Here is a 17,674-nt window from a genome sequence, read left to right as displayed (position 1 = left end):
CAGGAATACCATATTTAAAACCACTTCTAGAAACACAAGAGGCACAGAATAAGTGGATGTAAAATGACAATAAATAATGCAAAGTCAAGTTCCAGTACTAGAATGGACAATATTAGAAAGTTGTCTTTTCAATTCCCGTAAATAGTTATAAAATATTATTGCAATTATGAACACAAATTTAAAAAATAACAGGTTATATAATTGATATAGTAAAAGTCAAATAAAATACATTTTTGTTTCCAAATTATTTATTTAAATCCTATATTTTCTTCAGACGTATTGGTTATTTTAATAATTCGTAATTTTCAACATACAATTAATATACAAATATTGGAAGTGTCAGATATGTATGTAAATATGTTGTCTATACAATTTCTTGTACTTTTTTAAGTAGTAAATTTTGTAATGTATGATTATAAAAAAAAAATATAGTAAAAGTCGAAAAATATGCAAAAAATATACAAAATATTTTTTGCTACAATTTCATACAGTTTGAATTACACATAATATATATAAGGCATCTATTTAAGAAATACTTCATACAGATGAACATAATTCACTAAAATAAAAAGTAAGAACTTCGCAAAAGAAGCCTATTCGCAATTCAACTATGACCGACATTAAATTTCGAGATAATCGTAATATATTTGATTTTTATGTCAAAGTAATAGTATTTTTATATAAATATGTACAATGCCGCATCATTATAAATAAAAAACAAATAAAAACCATTATAAAATCAGTCTATTTTTAATAAAATTCAATGAAAATAATATTTCACGTCGTACATTCATACCTAATTAAGTATACTGATACACAATATCTTTATTGACCTTAAATTAATTTCATCGTCAGTCTTAGAACATGAGTCCGAATAAACAAGTGCAATAAATGCGATTTTTAAGATTACATTAAAATAAGTGTAGGTTTTATAGAACAAAAGTAAAGTAGTGGTAGTGGTAGTACGAACGTTTTTGCTTTAACAAATATGAGTTATAATTATTACAAAAATTTTCATTCTATATTACAATATTAAGTTTTATATGATTTAAAACAAATTTTAAATTTAATCTATGTAATGTGATTGATAGATTAACTTGAATCTTAAGATACAGTGACTTAATAACACATAAACGCACAACAAAACACTAAAACGGAGTCGTTCAGAAAGTAATTTCGATGCTCATTAACAAAGTTTTTCTAAAAACACGTGAGATCAGCAGATTTCGCTGGATACTGTTTTTATAATAATTTTAAAGGAATACATAAAAACTGTATCAAAGATATATTTCATTTGCTAATCTTGTATTATGAATAGAAATGAGAGATATAGTTTATTGGGATCTTTATTCGTTACATTTTCAATGATGAACTTCTGAATTAGATTTAAATTCATCAGAATGAGTTATCACTGAGAATACTAGTACACATACAAACTTGAACGATGTCAATAAATTAAGTACTAATAAGATTCAGTTTTATCATAAGCTTATTTACCCATTGTCTTTTCGTACATACACAAATACTCGTACTTGTATTATCTTCTCCAATTAAGAGAATCGAAGTCGACCAAATAATAATATCAATATAAATTTTACAAACATATTTAAATAATAAATATTTATATACTTGGAAATATTTAAGTGAATATGAAATTCTTATTTGCGAGATCCTGAACATACATTTGAAATTGAACCCTATACCTAAGTCGAATAAAGTCCAATTTTTCAAAAATATCAGTTTTAAGGTATTGGCACTTTGCCGACGATATCTGTATTCTATTTATTAAATATAAATTGGAATATAATATAAACTATATGTATGTAATACGCATAGATGGCATCACAACCTTTTAAAAGTATAGCAGCTATTAATTATTTGTTAATTATAACATACATACATTAAATAGATATTCTACGTACAGCTGTTACGAGCTTAAACTTGATAACGCAAAGTTCAAAGAACAACACATTTCAATAATAATTTATAATACTTTTAAGTACATTGCCATGTAAAATATATTTGCTATACGTGTAGGTATAAAATATTTCTATTTAGGTTTTTATATAAATGAAAATGGCAAACAAGGTGACGGTACATTTGCAGGTACATTTTTCAATCTAATCTCAATATGCATTACAGTGCAATCCAATTTTATAAGTATATAACCTACTCTTGAGACGCAATTAAGAGTGCTAGTTATAGCATCTACAAAACAGTTTAGTTCATAATACAATCAAATCCTGGACAATCCACATAGCGCCATCTAGTCCTAAGCAGAGCTTGTGTTATGATGGGTAGAAGACAACTAGATACTTGAATGCACTTTTTTGCTGAATACAGTCATAATATACATAAAACCAACCAGACCAATACAAACAATAATACTCATAAATACAATATCCGTGGATGGATCTAATGTGACGCTAATTTGTAATGCAAAAGGATTCCAAAACTTGCAATATTAATCTAAACAGCTTTCAACAGTAGGTATCACATATATTTTAACATTATCACTGATCGTCGTGATGCTCTTCATGCATTGTCACCCCTAAAACATTCCATAGAACTAGTTATTACATGTCCCTACCTTGTAACTCAACCTCCAGAGGTACACAACATCAAAATGCAATCGTATTTCCATATGCACACATAAGATCTGCAGGTCTACTCTATAGTATAAATTCAATATAATATTTCAATACAATCCATTTTCGTATAGTCATTTTGAAGCGTAATCAAGATTAAATCGAATTAATCTATTACAATATGAATAAGTTCTTTAATTGAATACGAAATATGAAATTAATATATTGTACGTTACTACAATTTATTAATTTCAAATTCATTCAAGACAAAACAATAACAAAGTGCGAAATCCAATGTCATTAAAATAGAATTAGTTCCCAGAGTAGATCGGCAGATCCCCCTATTCTTTGAGCTCTTTTACTCTAGATGTACTCATAGATTCCCGAGATCCATTAAGTTAGTTCTAGTTTTTTGCTTACTACCCTTATTCCTTTTTGCTATTATTAATAAAATAGTCCCCTGCCGTCTTCGGGGCTTCATTACCTTAAAGTGCTCAAGGCCCCAAATATACTGAAGCCCAAGCACTAGTTCTGATATATATGAAATAATAAATCTAAGCGTAACAAGCTTACCACACCCTTAATACCAGCGGAAACATGAGAACGTCAGATCTATTTTACTTATATATACTATAACAAATACCTATCTCTACGAGTTAGAGGCAGTTACAATAAATAAAATCAATTGTAAAACTTATAACTAAATATTAGCATTAATTGTAAATAGTACGCGTGACGTGTAATGTTCAGATCTAAGAGTCTATGAATTTACACAAATTTTGTATGCGTCACGTCACTTTTTTTAAATAAATATAATTTTGTACTGTTACAAGTCCCGCACTGTATAAACGATTTTGTTATCACAATTTACTTATAAATATGCCACATTATTATACCAATTGTATTTAAGAAATGTGGCAACACGTAATTCGTTGGCGGTTACTGACCCCAGTCTTTATTTCATCTCACACATATTGTCGAGCCGGGCCGTTCTTCCTAGAATGGGGTAATGTGTCATCATTTCCGGTATTATTGTTGTGAATAAAGGACATTTCCACCCCACCATCACCTCCCTGTGGACGTAAAGGTGTCGTTAGTTTGCCGTTATCTTCATTTCGTATAAAAAAAGTATGTCTGTGTCGTAACTTGAATTGTTCCAGCTGTTAAATAAATAACTGATGTCACACCAAATTTACGAATATTACTTGAAGTTAGGACTATAAATATTAATTAAATACTGGTTTAAAATACATTCATTTTTTGTTTTTTTACCGCCATTATTATTTTCTACCCGCGTCGTAACCGCAAATAAGGTTTTCCTCGATAAATCAAATAACATGCTAATGTAACAGTACAGCAACAATACATCGTTGTACATAAATACACAACTGATATCTGAAAACTATTAGCTTTGTTTGACAATCGGACAAAATTAGGTCATCCCTGTTAGTATTAATTACTACACTGATAGACCAAAGAGAAACATCAATATTTGTCGTATTCTAATTAGTTGTAATCGATAAACTCAATAATAATATATTTTATTGCGTCAAATATGGTAGATAAAATGTCTTGTTAAACACAATATAGATTTAAACATAACAATGTAGTATGTCATGTATCAAAAATATCTTAACCCATTTTAAAAATATTTTTAACTTAATTATCAAGGAATAACACAGCTATATTCCACGCGACCAGCGCCCGGTATATGTACAACTAGTAATATATTATGAATTGTTCAAGCAGCATGAAATCTGAACCACAATGATCAATACAACAACTCTATCTAATCTATGATATACTAATATTATGAAGAGGTTAAGTTTGTAAGTTGGAATGTTCGGCATAATCTTCGATGCTACTGATCCGATTTTTGTTTCTTATAGCCTTTTAGGATAGCCATTTATGAGCTATAGCTATTTAAGAGATACTATATAATTACCAATAGACGAAGTTGCGTGGGTCAACTATTTATAAAATTAGAATAGATTATTTTACCATAATATATATACACACTAGCTGTGCCTGAGGTTTTACTCGCTTGAACTTTATAGCCTATGTGTCATTCTAATTTATAAGCTATATTCCTGTAAAGGTTTTTCAAAATCCGTTAAGTAGTTTTTGCGCGAAAGAGTAAAAAACATCCATTCATCTATACATCCATACTCATAAACTTTCGCGTTTATAATATTATATTATTTTACACATTATAACATTTTACCTCGGCGTGCATGGGGTTGGCAGTAATAGTGATGGGCACCTTCGCTGGTATGTATCCATTTGCACCACCACTTTCAGGCACTGATCCTTTTTCTTCTGAAAAAATACAGTAAAGTTTAATACCCAATAAATAAAATTCTCATGTTACAGTGTTTGCAACAAAACTCTTCCGAAACCGATTCTCATGAAATTTGTTGTTTATTCAGTAAGTCTGAGAATAGGATGGTCCAATTCATTTGTTTTTTTATTTCGCGGACAATATTTTTAAATTAATCTCCTTTATGTTTTATTTTGTAGTTAGTCCACCACAAAATAATGTGGTGTTATTTTGTGGACTAACCACAAAACATAAAGGAGATTAATATATCCTATCCTATCCTTATAATATCCTATTCTCAGACTTACTGAATAAACACAACAACAATGTTTCTTCATTATCTCTTTTATCTCGGCATTAAAAAATAAACAAAATTTGACCCTTCCACCCATGTTTTAATAGCGATATTAGTACATTGATTTATATAGCAATACAACGTTTGCCGGGTCAGCTAGTTTTTTTTTATACAAACAAAAAGAATAAATAAATCGTATAGAAATGTTTTGGAGTGGCTCAAGTTTATTAAATTGTTCTTCAGTGAGATTTCTTATCGTTTGAGGACTTTTATTGCACTGATTTAGCGGGGTGGGCTCTCGAACGTCGGCGTTGACGCTTACAATAGGTATGATAGGCATAGTTACTGTCTGTGGGCCTCCTGGCGCGGCGGCACAGCACGAAGGTGGCTGCGAGCAGCAGCAGCACCGCGGCCGCGCCCAGCACGCCGCCCGTCAGCAGCCCCGCGCCGCCGCCCGCGCCCCCCGCGCCGCCCGCGCCCGCCCCCGCGCCCGCCCCCGCCGCCGCCCCCGCGCCCGCCCCCGAAGGGGCTCCCTCCTCGGGAGCGACCCGCGTCGCCTCCTCCATCGCGCTGTCCCGCAGCGTCTTACCCAACTGACAACATATTTTTCTTTCATCACTCTTCTTAAAATGAGGAATCATTACATTAGTACGTGAAGCAAAAACTTTGTACCTTAAAATTCCCCAATACTTTGTTGAAGTTACTATAATTTTAGTTTCCCAAAAAATTTTATAAGAAAAATGTTAAAAAATGCCTTTTTTATTATGATTTAATAAAAGAATTAAGAAGTACACAGTGAAAATTACCAAAGAGTTTTAGATTTGAGTAGTAGAGACCATAGACAAAAATCAATACATAACATAGGTTATAATCGCCACTAAGTACCTAATTTAAAAGACCTACGTGATAGACTGTAAATATAAAAACATTTTGTTTCTCATCCGTTTCGTCCCTTTTTTTCTCTACTTCATCAGCATGTCCCTTCATCAATTCCAACTATAACGAGGTTATTATTATGAAAACTTTAAAAGCAAATAAATATTACTCGAGTTTTACTACATATACCACCACTGCTATACTGTACTATTATAGATGCTATAATTTTTGGTAAATAGAAGTGAATATCTTCCAAAGTAGGGTACAAACTGATATCTCGGAAACGTAGTAAATATTACATACATATATTATTTGGGTTGCAAAGCATCCATTTGTAAGCATCAGATTCCTACACCAGCATTATCTCGGAGCGAAAATGCTGTAGCTACGAATTATGATTGCGCAGTAGGAAACCAGACACGCTCCAACATAAACTCCATCTATATTCTAGAAATGCAATTGTTAGCATTACGTATTTTGCAAATTGTATTTGCTTTCGTTGTAAAATATTATATAGCGACTGGGATTAGTGCCGTCTCCTCTTCTGTCGCATTTCAAGATGTTCTTAGCGAAATGTCAGCATGTCAAGTGTTCACACGTTCACCAAGACGGCAACAATTATTCTTTTTTTTATGTCGTTTCCTTTTGATGAGCGTCAGTCCTCACTATTGGATACGAGTGACAAGACGCCAAGTATTGAGAGAATTCGATTTTTGTGCGCAGAAAACTTAATTACATTGTTAAAACTTAATGCCTATTCGACAATGCCTTGAACTACCCTATCTGGGATTACAATGATGGAAGATACATTATCTATTATATGAGAACTTTCATCCCTTTAAAGGGATGAAAATTATGTCCAAAAATGAAACTTTCATTTATTTTTATGACTACTATAATACAGTTATTATAGTAGTCATAAAAATAAATGAAAGTTTCAATAAATTAACCTGAACATAATATATAATCTCGTTAACACAAGTTAAGTATGGGTATTTTGGAGCTCCTTTGTAATTGTTTACCAACCACCAATTGTTTAAAAATCAACAACAGTAACAGATTCTTCCTGAACAACTTATTCAAAAATAAATAAATTTTATAAGTGACTTGTCTGTCTTTAGCACCGTAAGTTGATAATGTTTTTTATTGTTCAATCTGATCGTGATGGTTAGCTACAATTTATTTTTTTATTTGTAACTACATATCATTAATGTTTTTAATTTCATAATACTTAGACTACTAACGAAAACCACAAGACCCAAGCACTGGGCTGGACTAATATATAGAAATGTTACTTCAATAGCTTGAATGCGTTCCCTTGTGTGGGACTGGGATGATCTGAGATAGCATTTCCAGTTGACAAACATGTGTAAACACTGCTTCAATACGTCTCAGACGTACGCTGGGACTTCAAATATAACAACGGGTTATTGTAACACTGTTTGTCGAATGTAAACATAGCAGCAACAAAATGTTACATATATATTATATATAGAAAACTTAGCATTCCTTCATAATTCCTACTAATATTATTAAGACGTTAGTTTGTAAGGTAGCGCCGTAGCATAAAGCAAGTTAATTGAATAAAATATTTCTAAGTCCTTCATATACAGAGGTGTAAATAAAGAACATAGAAATATTTTATTTTATACTGTATATAAAGAATTATTTTATATTTTATTTTATCTGTATATAAAGAACATAGAAATATTTTATTTTATACTGTAATGTAACAGTTGGAGGAAAAAAGGGATAGTAATGTGGACTGATGAGCTGAAGCTAGCAATGTGTCAGGTTGACCTCCACGCGGTTCCCCTGGAAACCATCATTACAACTTCGTGGAGATTTTGTCATGTTGGGCTAATTGACCTGAGCTCATACTCATCTTACCATCCTCCACTGATGCCCCGCCAGCGTAAACCGTCAGCGCAGGCGGGTGCACCATTCCATTATTATCAATTATAATTCGTGATAGTAAAAAATATTGCCTGGTGGCGCTGCCACTGCTATCTTTTTGTAGTGCCTGCAATCGCACGGCAACAAAAGTACTACCACAATTCGCTACAGTTACTAACACGTAAATTCATACGCGATCAGGAGTGCACGCGGTTTGATTTGCTTATTATGTATTTTTGTCTAATTTTACAAAAACGCGCGAAAACACGCATGATACTACTTGTCCTTGTTACAGTTGCTCAAATTTATGAGAGACTCTCTACAGTGACAAGTAAATTTGAACTATTTTCATTAATAGTACAAATTTCGAATTTTCATTGTTAGATTAGATTTACAAAACAACGAAATTTAGCTTGTCACATTACAGCACTCCTCCCTAAGCTAAAAGTGACGCCACGAAATTTAGTATACCTCCCACCCTTTTGTCACACTGCGTTAAACTCCTCTCTCCTCCAAATGTGACGTAGCGAATATTAGGACACCTCCTCTTGTCACACTTTATCGAAAACCTTCCTCCTGCTCTGCATCGAACGTGTGACGTAATAAATGGATGGCTCCAAAGAGACACCCCACATCGGTCGGGTCATCGAGGTCGGGTACCTTGATGAGACTGAAGTTGGAGGGCGCCTGCGCGGTGTAGGCCCAGATCTTGAACTCGTAGGCGGTGTCGGGCAGCAGGTGCGGCACGAGCGCGGTGCGAGCGCCCGGCCCGCCGCCCACGGCCGCCTTCTCGTATGCGCCCGCGCTCGACACCGTGCGGTAGCACACGTAGAACCCCTCCGGCATCACGCCGCCCGCTCGGTTCCACTGGTAAAACAAGTTTCAAAATACGATACCTCTACACAGAAATGTTACTATTATATATCAGCTGAGGTTCGTTTCAAAATCATTAGATGGGGACGCTGCCGGTTCTATCGTTTTGTTGTGCCTGCACTCGTTTAGTAACACAAGTGCCATTAGCATCCTTTACACGAAACGTATATTCACGCGTGATCAATCACTCGGTTTTCTATGTCTACACCGTAATGGATCCGGTATGAGAAATAAAGATCTACAGGGATCAACAATAAAATAAACAGATAAGTTAATAAGAAGTCAAACATTACGTACTTCGCGTAAACTGGCTTTTTGTACCAAAGAGAACGGTGCTCAGTCGTGACATAATAAGGTACTTCTAACATCTCATGTTACGGAGTAATATGGAGGTATCTTATTAATTACACATTCTTTTATATTAAATACGAATTGGATTAATAAAATTAAAATATACTTCCATACCTTTATTCAAAATCAATTAAGAGTTTGTTACTAATTTGAGATAGCTTCTTTGCATTTCAATGCAACTTATAAACGATTTGTATACAAAAAAATATATGATTGACCTTTATAGTAAAACTTACCGTCCATGATAGTCGTACACTATTAGGCGATACGGGGTCCACGTCTGTGAGTACCGGTGTGGCGGGTGCTTGAAAAGTACCTTTCTGTAGGAAAAATTTACTGCTGCTTTTCCCTTGCTTATTGTCTTTATTTGAATACACCGCTGCTACTCGAAACCTGATAAACATAATGTGTTATAACAAGGGTACATATGAATAAGAAACCATCATGCATAAATGTAAATATTGTAACGTTTTCATCAAATGTAGACTATGTATACAATCGCCTGCGAAGGTCCTTAGTCTAGCCCATTGCAAGCTGCAAAAAAGCTTCTTTGCAAACAATGTCTCCATGGGATATAGCAATGAAATATAGAGATGCATAACATCTTAGTCCTTGGAGTACTTCGGTCGGGACATGATTATATAGGTCACGGTTACCACTTTGCACCAGATGAACAGTTAGGATGTTTATTCTAGTTACATAAAAATCATGTTTTATACAGGTGACTTTTTTGAAGATCGAAGTAAATTAGGGCTTATAGGTACGCTATATAAAATAAAAGTACTACACGTAGTGCTTTTATTTTATATAGCGTACCTAAACCCTACATTGACGATTAATATTAAGACTAAGACTTGAATTTTCTCTAAACGTACACTAAAAAGTTCCACCGTATATTTTGTTGTACGGGATACGACATTTATAAAGTCAGGTTAACTTACTTGTAATAAGTATTAGGTACAAGTCCATCTATTTGGTACGAATGAGTAAAGTGTGATATCCGTGTATTGTCCGTTTGCCAATCATTCCCGTTACTTGAGTTTGTCACCTCTCTGTATTGGATCTGAAATATACATATATATAAAGTTTTCTGTATTACCATAATTTAGCGACTGTACTGGTTCATTTCAAAAATATTGTGGTTTGATGCGTATATAATATTTGTATACAACAATTTCAGGTCCTTATAACCTTAAATTTGCTTCAAGGTACTAGCACTAGGTAAGCAAGGGTCCCAAAATTGTTCCTTGTGGAACAACTATATGCAACAATAATTGGCAGTTGAAGTTCGGATGACTTCAGACATAACAAAAACAAACTGTTACAATTATATAGACGTTTATATTTCTGTGATTACCTTATAGAATTCGACGGGCAAGCCAATATTTTGGTGGGACCAGCTCAGTATGACACTGTCATCGGAGAATCGCGTTATATTTGGCCGAGATGGAGGCACTAAAGTAGGTGCTGAAATAAGAAAATACAATGTAAAATTGAATTTTAATTAATGAAGAAATTAAAAATAATATGATTAACATAATAAAATAAAATCTATTGAATTCTTATTTCTATACTACTCTCGTCATATTAATTAGAAACTCTCATTTAGAAAATATTACAGTAATTTACAAATATTGCGTTCACCACGACATCGACTACTGACGATGTCTCTGACTACCCTCTACTCTGTTATTACTGTTGTAATGGCATGTGCCCTAATGATAATGTCCTGAAATTTTCATTAAATTGAATGAGTAAGATTTTCCATTGTTAGTTTATTGATCAAAACCAATAATCACTTACGTCTCCGTTTTCGGTGTTTTTTGTTATGTTGAGATGAATGTAGTGTTTTTGGAGCTTCTGCCAAATATTCCTATAACAATAAAGTAAAGATTTACATCGCTAATAATAATAACCCTGTACTGGACAAACTAAGCAGAGTTTGTGTTATGTGTAGGTACCAACAACTGATAAATATGCTTAACTATATATATTTTATAAATACATACATAATAAACACGTAGAAAATAACCAGACCAACTCAAACAATCTTATTCACGAATACAAATGTTTGTATCGTGCAAAGAATCGAACCCGCGACCATCAAAGTAAAGCGGTGTGCTAAACGGCTACACCACCAAGGCCGTATATGTGACTGTTGTAATAGCTCAGAATACTATTTTAAATACATGCATACGACTCGATTAATCCAAAACTTCCTCTGATGAGGGGATTATCATGCACTGCAGTGGATAACATAAATGAGAAATTATTTTATAAAATAATATATTTATTTATGATGGTCACGGCTTCAATTCCTGCATAATACAAGAATTTGCATTCAGAGGCGTAACAAGGGGTAAGCAGAGGGGTCATGACTATATAAATATTAGTTTTTATATAAATAAAATGAACTAATATCAACTAAAGCAACAGCTTAATTATATAATTAACCTGCTTTATTTGATTTCATATTTTTTACTAATAATTATAATAGAGCAGACGGCCTATTTCGGATTGCCCCCAGGCGGGGAGAGACCACATTACGGCACTGTTTGTATATTTAATTACAAAAACATATATTCAGATAGATATACCCATCTGTTACTTAGTACTTTCACCTAGTAACGTCGCGTTTTAGAGTTATTCAAAGAAGTGGTCGAAATTCGACCGTAATAAAAAATACGAAATGATCTTTTAAAAAGCAATAATAATTACATATATTTTAAATACATATATGGTCGTGTATAATGTTTTTTTTTTTTATTGATTTAACGTATTTTTTTTGAGTAAGTTTAAAAAAGTATTAGCATTAATTTTGTAAAATTTTGTACCCCTTTTTACGAACACTGCACAAATGGTGGAATATGAAATTTCGCATACTTATAGTTTATTCATATTCCTCCGTTCGCGTTGTTGTAAAAATGTTTATTTCGTGTATCAATATAATAATTTTTAGCAGTTTAGTTATTTATGTGTCCAGGGTTACTTAATTGTTTACCTCATCAGATATCTGCATAGGTACGACAGTAAGCAGAGTGCCGTCGTACGCACAACCGAGGGGGTTGCACGCGAAACACTGCACTATGCCCGCATGGCGTTTCTCTGCACGGTCGATGTGCAACACAGAATCTACAACAATAACAAAATAAATTTAAAAAAAGGAATAGAATATTAAATAAAAAAATCAGAATTACTAATAAGAAAAAATAAAGTTAATAAAATAAAAAAATTAACACTTCAAAATATTTACTAATTATAGCTTTCCTAAAACCTAATCACAGGGTTTTCAAAATAATTTAAAAAAAATAAACACTGCATCGTTCACATAAGGCTACTTTACTGTTAAATTCTCTTTTTCCTGCTTTATTTTTTTATTTTAGCCAACTATACAGTAATAATTTAGTAAATTAATAAATTAATTTGTTACTCTTTCACGCAAAAACTACACTTTACAGCAACATAGCTTATACATCAGAATACCATATAGGCTATATATTTCACGCGAGTGAAACCACGGGTACAGCTAGTATACTTATAATATCGAATCGATCTAGTTTCTTAATTTCAATAGAATAAAATAAAGAATTTAATTGACCTTGCTTTGTCTTTAAAAAAAAAACCATTACCCACTGTCAGAACGTAATAAACATATAAATTATTATGAACAGACGAAGCCGTAACAACATTAAAACCGCTGGGAAGACAGAAACTAATCTCTTTAGATGTAGGTAGATAATATAAAGAACTAGGAAAGAAAGCTGGTTAATCAAACTTCTGTTGGTTTGCTGCTGCGTTCACCAAACTCCGCGCTGACTTTGTAATTTACTTTTCATTATTAAATAAATAAAATTATTTCTGATTTCGTCCAGGGTACGTTTACAGTTATTTGCGTACAAAACAAACAAAACAACAGCAATTTGAGTTATTTCACTGTAATTGTGTTTCTCTCTGACTCTGTGATTATATAATAATTTTGTTGTTTATATACAAATCAATATCAATAAGAATAATTCTTTATTGCTTAGAAACTTTAGGAACAAAGTAAATAAAAAAAATATTACACAGTATCTCTCGTCTCTCTCTCTCTCTCTTTTCGAGTAGTTAAATCAATACTTACACGAAAAGAGTAAGAAAAATAATGCTTTTTTGCAACTATGTATATATAACTAACAACTAACTATACTATATAATTAAATAAACATATTATATTCACTAAATTATGTTATTTCATATAATTAATCTCATTTAAAGTTAAATTCCAGATTTTGATATCATTTTAATTTTTTATCTATAAGCTATAGAATTCAAATCTTTCATAGAAATTTATTGAATTATTTCTTTTTTTATACATTCTCTTTTAAATTCTGAAGCAATATTCATAATGCAGATTCAATCAAAAAATTATAAAAAATCTTAGTAGCTGCTGTTTTCAAACAAATGTTGTGATTTTATAATAATACAAACTACAATTTAATACAAATTCATAAGTTTTATAATATACCAGCTACATACTACTACACGCGACTTCCTCTGTATATTTGAACCAAAATTATTGTCTGTCTTCATAATACATATCCGTATTCAAAAGTGAAAAGGTGTTAACGCACAGATAGACATGGTGTCGAATTTATAATATTAGTATCGACAGGGAGGTAGTGCTGGTACGATATTCGAACCCACAATATTTTCAGACGTCCTTTTTCGAATTGAATAGGTAAGAATATTGCGTCAGTCCTTCTTCAACTTACATATCCATATATACTCATGTTGAATATACGTTAATATATATGTATACGTAATTCGAAGTTCCACAATACTTCAATACAACATGTAGGTGTATGGAATATCATTGAATATGCGGCTACAATGGGGTTTAGGATTTGTAACCTTAGATTTAGTAATATAATGCGATTAGTAAAACCCTTTATCTTATAGACAGCAGATTATCTATATTAATATTATAATGAGGTAAAGTTTGTGACTTTAGATGTTTGGTGTAATCCAGTATTGCTGATCCGACAATGATTTTTTTTAGTATTGCACAGTTTTTTATAATATTTAGTATTGTCGTGGAAGATTTAAATTTAGTTCCTCGTCTTCTTCAGCTCTGTGCCACTTAATGTGGGGGTCGGCACTTCTAATTTCGCCAGAACAATCTTTCCTGGGTCGGGCCGGGCCATTTTTCCAGCTATTTACTTAAGACTTTAATTAGTTTCTGTTCGTACTAGATAGTCAATCGATATTAAACAGATTTTGAAAGTCCTTACATCATCATTCATCTATATAGGCGATAGTTACCACTTACCATTACCTGGCCAGACACTTATATATAAAAATATTACAGTCGTAAGTAGACTTAAAGTATTGAAGTCATTTTAATAACACTATTTACTAAATATGAGTATACAATTACCTAATATAATGAACATAAATATAAATGCTTCGCAATTCCAAGCGCTCTACACTTTCTACAAATTTCATGAGAATTTGTTAAGCCATCAAGGCATAAAATCGTAACAATTAAACTCACCCATTTACAGTATTAGTGACAAATATATTTTAATACTTATGTAGCTAGCATTTAGAAGAAACTGATGTAATTATATTTAAAGATGTATAAAATATATATAAATAATATTCACATCTATAATTAGCATTTTATCAGGGCTAAAACAACCGCAAACGTTTTTTTATTATATCTTATCTATATTATCTGTGCTCTGTTTAAAACTGAATAAACGATATGTATGACGAATATACAACCATAAAGAGAATATAAAACAGTACAAAATTAGTACTCACGTCATTGAAACCTGATATGTCATACCTTGGTGATGAGATAATGCATGCTTGTTCACCGTTATTTTTTTAAATATTTGTATCAAAATAATTTTCATACCTCTTTTTGAAAACCACTTTTGACATGAGTGCTCTTAGGAAATATACACATATAATTATCACCAGGGATGTTAGGGAGCTCCGAATTCGTAACCAAAACTATCGGATATGCGATATAAAAAATATTCGTAACCGTAACCGAATCCGAAATAAGTTTCGAATAATAGCGGAGCCTAATTGAGACACGTTATATTACCATTTTATTAGCTATTTGTATTTTACTTTTGAAATTACTTAAAAAATTAATATCCGTAACCGAAATTATCTGAAACTAACGGATGATCCGAATTAATTTCATATCGGCATCCGTATCCAATATAATAATCATTCCTATATTCGAAACCTATCCGTATCCGAAATTTCATATCCACAACATCCTTATTATCGCATTTAGATAGACTTTATAAAAAGTCGTCTGTTTGGACAGCTTTGTTTTAACTATTTCAATCACAAAGCAGCTTGCTTTATGTGTTCAGATTGAAGGTGACACAGGTTTTTTTTTATACCACATAGGTGGCAAACAAGTATACGGCCCAACTATCAAACGTCTGAAACACCAGGGGTGTCACGTGCGCGTTGCCGACCCTTAAGAAACCTTAATATACCCTTCTGCCTTCTGCCCATGAGCACTCGCAACACCAGGAGACTTGCAAGTGCGTTGCCGACCTTTTAAGAAGGAATAACCTCCTTTCCTGAAGGATTTAATATCGTATCGTTTCGGAATTACCATTTAATTTAATTGTATATAAGTGTTCTCACCGTTGGCTTGAATTCCTTTCCCGAATTTCAGTGGTTCCGCATTGAGCAACCAGTGAACTTTGGGCGGTGGTTGTCCCCGGGGCGTCCCGCACGCAACCTCCGCGACACTTCCCTCGCACGCACTCACGTTCCCCACAGCGCCCTCCCAGCGGGGAGGTTGCAATGCAACCACCCTCCACGACCGACGTACTCTGTTAGCCATGCAGTGATATACACCCTGAAAACACATTCTTTATATAGATTTTTCAATTTTTAATCTGTGGCTTTGATAGTATGTAAACATGTATTAGATTGACATATAGGCATTTACAAACACAGATAAAAAATACTTTGTTATTGTAGTATATGTGGGAAAGAGAAGGAAATATTATGTCGTCTCTAGCGCACACTGCTGGTGTCATGAGGGCATTAAGTTGTGAATAACGAGTGAGAACAGTGGTGTGTGACTGAGAGCTGATAATTAGGAAGCCAAACAGTACAGTTATAAATATCAACGACTCAAAATTCAAGGTCAGACAGATCGAAGCTAGTGGTATCCATTTTTACTGCCTACTCCATAATTAATCTGACTAGAAGATACATAGATAGTTGTAGCGTGGTGATGGTTATCACCTCACTCAGTTATCGCTACTTAATATATTTGTTTCCTGTAGTATGTAGGTAGTGAGTATACAAATGTAATAAAAACATTCGTAAAGTTTATTAGAGAGTGTCCTAGATAGCTTATTAGTAGCGCGTACACTCAGCGCATAGTCGTAACGTGGACTGGGTTATATTGAACTCAAATCTAAGTTTTGTGGAGACATAAACAAATAGAAGGGTACCGTGTGTTGACAGAAATATTACAAGCGTAGGCACATAGTAATTACAAAACAAACCTCATCAGCCGCGCTTAATTTGGGTATTGTCAACACGTGGCCATGCATGTGCGATAGGTCCTTCTTCTCATGACTCCAGGATATACGAGGTGGTGGAGAACCGACTGCATCACACCACAATCGCACAGTGCCGTTTATTTTCACGGACACAGTTATCACGCTCTTATTGTCCACTGGTCCCAATTCATCTTCTCTTTCAAGGAATCTAGAAAGAGATGTTCATTTTTTAACTGCTTTAATTAGAACGTGGAAAAAATGTATAATGATCATAGAGTACCTTTAATACCTATATTTATACCAGCAATTGTTACCCATATATCTTGAATAAATAAATATAAAGTAAACCCATACTTAGGGAGACTTATTTAAATAAAAAAAATTAATGTTGAACATTTTTCAGTTTAGTTATTTATGCAATTCTATTGTTGGTATTATATATATATATGTATAATTTAATATGTATTATTTTTTTTAAATATCCTACCACTTATTATTTTCTCGAAACAAGGATACAAAGTTTTTGCGTCACGTATTAAAATTAGTACATTTTTACTTAACTATAGATATATAGACATTATGTAATAAAACATATATAAATGCAATGTATCGCATACCTAATATAATACTAGATTAACTTAAAATTTGAAATTTTTGTAAAATACAGCCTAAAGGTTTAGTTTTAAAGTCTAATAATAGAAAATTAATATTTTTAGTTCTTTTCACTATTGCACTACGTATGTGACATAATAACGTAAGTAGATAATGCCTCAATGTTCCTAACTACATAATCTGTCCTCTGCAATCTGCAATGCCATTCCGAAAATTTAACCATTTTCTGCGGCTGATTTTCGTAAAGGGCTACGAGCCAATACGCCTAATCTTGACTAGTATTATAAAGGCAAAGAGTTTGGTTGTTTTGTAAACATACAAATTATCT

General features: G+C 32.8%; 1 protein-coding gene across 1 annotated transcript in view; it reads right to left on the bottom strand.

Annotated features, from left to right (window-relative positions):
* Nucleotides 1–470: 470 nt before the first annotated feature.
* Nucleotides 471–17,674, bottom strand: part of LOC131855598 (interference hedgehog-like) — a 54,191-nt gene continuing 36,987 nt past the window's right edge. Inside the window, exons 6-16 of the mRNA XM_059206883.1 lie at nt 16,738–16,942; nt 15,860–16,076; nt 12,201–12,331; nt 11,003–11,072; nt 10,557–10,666; nt 10,141–10,262; nt 9,436–9,592; nt 8,636–8,842; nt 5,550–5,796; nt 4,813–4,907; nt 471–3,661 (exon numbers count right to left, since the gene is read on the bottom strand). Coding sequence (XP_059062866.1) covers nt 3,554–3,661; nt 4,813–4,907; nt 5,550–5,796; nt 8,636–8,842; nt 9,436–9,592; nt 10,141–10,262; nt 10,557–10,666; nt 11,003–11,072; nt 12,201–12,331; nt 15,860–16,076; nt 16,738–16,942 — 1,669 coding nt within the window. The 3' untranslated portion in view covers nt 471–3,553. The remainder of the gene's footprint in view (nt 3,662–4,812; nt 4,908–5,549; nt 5,797–8,635; nt 8,843–9,435; nt 9,593–10,140; nt 10,263–10,556; nt 10,667–11,002; nt 11,073–12,200; nt 12,332–15,859; nt 16,077–16,737; nt 16,943–17,674) is intronic.

Source organism: Achroia grisella, unplaced genomic scaffold (genome assembly GCF_030625045.1).
Source record: "Achroia grisella isolate CSIRO2021 unplaced genomic scaffold, CSIRO_AGI_Agris_v1 utg146, whole genome shotgun sequence".
Taxonomy (NCBI): domain Eukaryota; kingdom Metazoa; phylum Arthropoda; class Insecta; order Lepidoptera; family Pyralidae; genus Achroia; species Achroia grisella.
The sequence above is the reverse complement of the archived record's forward strand: the minus strand, read 5'-3'. Positions and strand labels throughout refer to the sequence as shown.